The following is a 6,768-nucleotide window of genomic DNA, read 5'->3' on the forward strand; positions in this document are numbered from 1 at the left end:
CAAGAGGAGTCGTCGGCGATGAACGTGAGCGCGCCGAGACGGATCTCGCGGCCCTCAACCAAAACTCCGCCTGAAACCATGATGAAGGAGATCGGAAAAATCGCAACTTCTCCAATAAGTCGCTAAGACACCTGCCCCATGGTGGGCGCCAACTGTCATGGTTCTAAGTCTGACAGTAGTGTAGGGGGTAGGAATGGAGAAGGAAGATCCTAGCTATGGAGCAGTTGTATACGCAAGAGTTTACGAGTTCAGGCCCTTCTCGGAGGAAGTAACAGCCCTACATCTCGGAGCTCGGAGGCGGTCGACTGGATTATATGCGTATGAGTTACAGGGGTGCGAACCCTTTACACTGAGGAGGGGGTGGCTTATATAGAGTCCGCCAGACCCCTCCGGCCCTCAGTTATGCAGGGTTTAAGGTACATTAAGATCGGGCGTTACTGGTAACGCCACAAATAAAGAGCTATGATGACCATAAAAGCTACTTAATGACCGATCATTTGCATGCAGAGTGACTTTAGGTCTCCTGGCTGTCGAGTGGTTGGCTTCATGGTCGAGTGTCTTTGAGTCCGTCGAGTGGAACATTTTCGGGTCGATTGAAAGGTGGTTTATTCTAGAGATGTCCTTGGGGAGGGTATCTTGGACAGGTCCATGACCCTACCCTAGGTACATAGCTTCATTAGAACCTGGATGCTCATATTGGCTCCCACATATTCTACGAAGATCTTTATCGGTTAAACCGCATAACAACATACGTTATTCCCTTTGTCATCGGTATGTTACTTGCCCGAGATTTGATCGTCGGTATCTCAATACCTAGTTCAATCTCATTACCGGCAAGTCTCTTTACTCGTTTCGTAATGCATCATCCTGCAACTAACTCATTAGTCACATTGCTTGCAAGGCTTATAGTGATGTGCATTACCGTGAGGGCCCAGAGATACCTCTCCGACAATCGGAGTGACAAATCCTGATCTCGACCTATGCCAACTCAACAAACACCATCGGAGATACCTGTAGAGCATCTTTATAATCACCCAATTACGTTGTGATGTTTGATAGCACACAAAGTGTTCCTCCGGTATTCGGGGGTTGCATAATCTCATAGTCATAGGAACATGCATAAGTCATGAAGAAAGCAATAGCAACATACTAAACGATCAAGTGCTAAGCTAACGGAATGGGTCAAGTCAATCACATCATTCTCTAATGATGTGATCCCGTTCATCGGATGACAATTCATGTCTATGGCTAAGTTTCCGGTTAATACAATTCTAGCATGAATAATAGACATTTATCATGATATAAGGAGATATAAATAGCAACTTTATTATTGCCTCTAGGGCATATTTCCTTCACAGTGGTGGTGGGGTGAGGTGTCGACGCCAAGAGGGAGGTCGACCGCTAACCCAAATTTACTGAGATGTGGTGCTGCTAGAGCAAATACGGGTTAGGTGGCTGGGATATGGGGATTGAAAAGTTAAAGTTTTCGGGAATTGATGTTTTGGGGATGAGCTATAATTAGCTTAATTCCCCCCAAATACAAAATTTTGGACTAAATTTGACTTATGGTGATGGGCTATAGATGCCCTAATACTTCAACGGATCCTCTTTCCCCCCAAAAAAATTGGTGATCACCAAAAAAACACCCAAAATTCCCTTTTATAAAACAGGGTTGCATATTTTCTAATAACCCCATCCATGTTGGTGGGAATGAAGAAATAGGAAACTCATCACGTCTATGGCATTGATCACCGAGACGCCATACCCCGCCCGCATCATTGATTGCTCGCACTGCCTACGCACCCCTGCCCCACTTCAGTGCAAGCCGGTCACGTTGTACCGCTCGGAGCTCGGTCATTGTCTTTCGTGCACATGAGAGAGGGGGATAGTAGCCATCGATATGTGGGGCTCATGTGCTAGGCTAAGTACTAGTGATGGGTTTTTTAGTGATCTGTAAAATCAAAAAACATGAAAACCCCAATAAATATATTGGGGGAGCCCCTATAAACACTCGTAGTGGGTGCTTTCGCGATTTGCTGTAGATGTTCTAGTTTTCTCCACAATTATTTTATTTTAGGAAGAGAATATTTAGATGTTAATTCAGCTACCTAAACACGACCGTGGCCTCTTTATTCTCTCCTTGGGTGCCTTCCTGACTTGACAGATTGCTCTCTGGCAATCTGTGCTCCTTCTCCGTCCTAACCATAGTCTCCGCGCCATCTTTCATTGTGGCAAAAGTTTCGTTCACAAGATGGTTTGGCTATGTGATTTATGATCTACACAAGGCTTCTAGGATGGGTGGCTCGTGCTAGAGATTGAGTTCATTTGGCTCTTCGAGTATCTAGTTATAATATCCCTATTTTCAAGGATGTTCTGTATAGTTGAAAATCGTTTACTCATATAAATCCAAGGCTTACAATATAATCATGGTAAGTTGAAACCTGTCATATCTTAGGAGATCACACACCTTACAAACTAAACAACCTGACCTTCAAGTAGAGCATTCAATGATTTCCAAATAAGCTGGGATCAGGAGAACACATAGCCAACCATTGGTTCACCAGCGGAAAGGGTCATGGACAATGTGAAAGGATACTTTAGCAGAGATCAAAACATTGCGCACTCTAGGTGACTCCAACCACCCTCTAGCAGTCCATGGCTGAAATAGTGGATGATCCAATTTGTTTGCCATCTCATTCACCTCGTCTGCCAACGCCAAAGCATTTTTTTTGTCAGGCGACACGACCAGCAATGCTCGCAGCTCTCGCGCATTCAAGGCCACGTGCTTGAGGAATTCAAACTCATTTTGATCCCCTTGAAATTTGTGGATGAACAAGCTCCTGACGTGTAATCTCAAGCTTTCGACTGGACTGGCCTCCTGCCAGAACCTACCATGGTGCTCTTCGGTGGGTTCATGAGCGGCCACTGATGGATCATGTTGTACTGACTGCAGTTCATACCAATGAGTGCATAATTCAGTTAGATACAAAACATGCTAATAATAAATGATTGTTGTAAGATTACATGATGATGAATTCACGAGGACCTCGATGTGCAGCGTGCCAACATTGGGGAAGCATCTTAGAAAGCTGGCCAACATCTTCACCTCCCAGAAGACACCAAAGTTCACCTTCACGGCCAATACCTCGACACCAGGAACCACGGTTCCTGGGCTCGCCATTGTGTCAGGCTGTAGTACAGTGGACCATTAGAACATGCATATTAGTATGTAACTGGTCACAGAACAGTTCCATTATAAGAGTGCTATTATAAGAGTATAGTATGTTGATGATACCCTTTTGTTCTTATAAAATGGTGCTAGAGTTGCTCTGAATCCAAAATGGATTCTAACTTGTTTTCAACAATTTTCGGGGATGCCAATTAGCTATCATAAGAGTTCTCTTATCCCTATTAACTCGATAGTTAATGATCTCACTCCCTTTGTGGACATTTTCCAATGCATAATTAGAGATTTCCCTATTAAGTATTTAGGAGTTCCTTTGCATTTTGACAAGCTTGGTAGAGAAGATCTGTTAGCTTTGATTGGTAAATTTTTAGCCATAATAGCTGGTTGGAGAGCCAAACTCTTTCTTATTTGGGAAAAAATACCCTGACTCAGTCCTGCCTAGCTAGCATCCCCTTGTATTTACTATCTTTCTTTAAATCCCTCAGTGGGCCTTGAACCTGATCAACTCACACATGGCAAATTGTCTGTGTAGTGATAGTGAACGGGCCAACAAAATTCATCTAGCCAACTGGCCTTCCATTTATATTAAGAGGGGATATGGGGGATAGGGTGTTAAAGCTCCAAGATATGAACATTTGTTTAATAGGATCCTGGGTTAAGAGATACATAGCTGGCAAAGGTTCCTTATGGAAGAAGATAGCTGACAATAAGCATAATACCAGGAATCCCAACATCATGTGCTATCAGGACAGTTACCCTTCTCAGTTCTGGAAAAGCTTTACGTGGGCTTTGTAGGCTGTTAAAATTGGGTATAAATGGTATGTTGGGATTGGTAGACAAATTAAATTTTGGGAAGATTTAGCATGGAAATGCTCCTTTAGCTAAAACATACTGGGACATGTATTCTTTAGTTCAAGAGAAAAATAAGACTATTCTTGATCTGTGGGATGGTGGTAATCTAAGATGTACCTTTAGGAGAACTTTTTTAGATGAGCTAATGGTGTAATGGTTCGAACTAGTTAATATCGTTAGGCTTACACCTTTTAGAGATGAGGAAGATTCCTTGATTTGGCAATATGAATCTAAAGGGATATACTCTTCTAAACCTCTATAGTTACATCTGCAATCCCATGGGGGATATGGAACCTTAGAAACTCTATAATATTTAATAGAGTTTCATTGATCCCTCTGAAACAGGTGCTAGGCCTGGTCTCCCGATATTTGAGAGACGGGACAAAATCGTTTCAAGAGCTGCAAGGAGGAGACTTAATGGATTTCCATAATCATCTCCAGGGGAGGCTGAAAGCTCACTTTCTCTGGAGCCAGACTAGAACTTTGCAGAGAAGCAAGTGAGACAATGCCATGGAAGGAAGCGGTGGGAACAACTACTCATGGAGGAAGAACCACAATTGAATGCCATCTTAAACATCAAGAGGAGAAGGATTCTATCCATGTGGTGTTCTCAGGGCTCTGCTGAGCTTCTTCACTGGCCTATGTTCCTGACCTAGGTTTGTTACCCATGTAAGAGTTTGAAAGTAGAATCTTTTGTTATTCTATTCTATTTTCCTTTACCAGGATTACTACAATGCTTCCTCCTAGTTCTAGTTTCCCTCCCATGGGTTTGATGGGATAGACAAAAGTCTATTCAATATTTTTAGAGTGAGGTGCTTAGGCCTCCCTATGATCTTAGAAAGTTTGTAATAAACGGCACTCGAGCCATATCGTTTCTTTCTTATGAATGGAGCCAGGGCAAGACCCCTTTTCATCAAAAAAAGAATAGTTCCATTAAAAAAGGAGAGAAGGAAAGGCAACCATACTTTGATGATGTTGTCACCGATCTGCAGCTTGTGAACTCTTGGCTCCAGGTAGCCAATCACCCGCAGCTTGGGTGCCGAAGCAATCCTGAACCTCACGCAGTCGGTTCCACCATAAGGCGGCTTGAAGAAGATGATGCGCTCTAAGAGTGGGGTGTCCATCACGGTGAACTCCTCCACCTTGGACAGCCCAAGGAGCAAGCACCAGAGGCTTTGGCTGCAGACATGGACGCGCTCGGGCTTACCATTGAGCACGAGTCCAAGGTACTCCAGAATGGGGCAGGCATCGAGCAAGCGGTGGATGTACTGGTCGCTCATGTCGTTCCGTACCAAGACGAGCTTCCGGAGATTGGGGAAGGCGTTGGCAGCGAGCGGGAGGTCGTCGGGGATCTTCCAGAAGGCCAGGGAGAGGGACTGGAGCGAGCCGCAGCAGAGGATGTCGGCGGGAAGGGGCGACAAGGTGGTCTGGGGCTGGGTTTGCTTGTTCTGGAAGGAGAGGTTCTCGATGTGCTTGGTGGCGAGGAGGCGCGGCCACTCTGGGAGCTCGAGATCTAGGGAGGCGGCCCTACAGCCGAAGAGGCTCACGGTGCGGAAGGGCCCCGGGTGGTTGGCGAGGGCCCCGGCGACGGTGGCGACATGCGTGGCCTCGGAGAGGTGGGCATCGGCATCGCGCAGGACGAGCGGGGTGGAGCGCCAGATCTGGCGCCAATGGGAGGCGAAGGCGGCAGTGCGCGCAGCGTCCGTGAAGGGAAGGCGGGTGATGATGTCACCGAGGAGGTCGTTGGGGAGGGCGCTGATGCGGTCCTCGCCGTTGTAGCACCGGGTGGGGTGGGAGGCGGCGCCGTCGCCCATGGTGGAGAGGAGTGTTTTGACCGTAAAGTGGATCTACTAGTTGGGCAAACAAGTGTGAGAAGCGAGTGCCCTCGGCCCTCGGGCCCGAAAGCTTTGTGGTCTAGTGCACGCTGCTCGATAGCACACTGGCACTATCTCTCTCTTGTGTTGACTAACTAACCAAAGTCGTTTTATTATCTGATGAACTAATCAAACTCTTGATTAGTTGTTGGCTAGTAATCCTAGAGTCATCGAGAAAACCCTAACAGAATGATTTTTTTTCGAGAGTACGCAAATTACGTACCATATTTTTGTAGAAGAAGAAGCAAAACGGGTTATTGAAACTTAGGAACACTATTGTAAAAAAACTTACAAACACTCCATGTTCTCTTTCCATATACCCTTCGTATGTTTCAACTAGTAAATATTAATGTATTGTTGTGCATTACTGGTCACTTGGTAGTGATTATATTATAAAGTATAGCTTTATTTTAGCAAACATGATTTCGTTAGTCCAACGCCCATAGAAATTGCACAAGCTTACATAGAGAAAATACAAAAGACTGCCGCCCTTGATGAAGATAAGGAAAAAAACTCTCAAAGAGATGCGCCATGTGATGAACTGATTTCCCTGGGGATGCAACCCTGTCCACTTGGCAACACACTAAACAAATATACAAAGAAACAGCTCCATTGATAAAGATGAGGCAAATCTCTCGTTAGCACACGTGACCAGTGTGCATCTTCGTCATCGACTATGAAAGGGTACATAAAAGACAAACATAGGACCTCTGATTGATCTCACAATAGGAGAACCTGAGGTTGGAGGAACTGGATATAAGCCAAGGATAACGGTTGTGTTTATGTTTCAACATCATCGAGAGACATCCAGAGAGAATCCATTTACTAGGCGGGTCTCTCCAAAAATAGGCCAAG

General features: G+C 45.2%; 1 protein-coding gene across 1 annotated transcript; it reads right to left on the bottom strand.

Moving 5' to 3' along the window:
- Positions 1–2,378: 2,378 nt before the first annotated feature.
- On the bottom strand, positions 2,379–5,853 carry LOC119339066 (F-box/FBD/LRR-repeat protein At4g00160-like). Its single transcript, XM_037611242.1, has 3 exons — positions 5,005–5,853; positions 3,047–3,190; positions 2,379–2,947 (listed from the first exon to the last, which is right to left on the bottom strand). Exons 1-3 carry the CDS (start codon positions 5,851–5,853, stop codon positions 2,558–2,560), a joined length of 1,383 nt encoding a protein of 460 aa, XP_037467139.1. The 3' UTR covers positions 2,379–2,557.
- Positions 5,854–6,768: the final 915 nt, after the last annotated feature.

This window comes from Triticum dicoccoides, chromosome 7B, assembly GCF_002162155.2.
Source record: "Triticum dicoccoides isolate Atlit2015 ecotype Zavitan chromosome 7B, WEW_v2.0, whole genome shotgun sequence".
NCBI lineage: Eukaryota > Viridiplantae > Streptophyta > Magnoliopsida > Poales > Poaceae > Triticum > Triticum dicoccoides.

Bases quoted from the DNA above. Each gene is read 5' to 3' on its own strand.
- LOC119339066 (XM_037611242.1), bottom strand. From the start codon at position 5,853: ATGGGCGACGGCGCCGCCTCCCACCCCACCCGGTGCTACAACGGCGAG. The intron at 3,191-5,004 runs GTATGGTTGCCT...ACTGTACTACAG, and splicing joins TCGGTGACAACATCATCAAA to CCTGACACAATGGCGAGCCC. The intron at 2,948-3,046 runs GTCCTCGTGAAT...TATGAACTGCAG, and splicing joins TTGGCACGCTGCACATCGAG to TCAGTACAACATGATCCATC.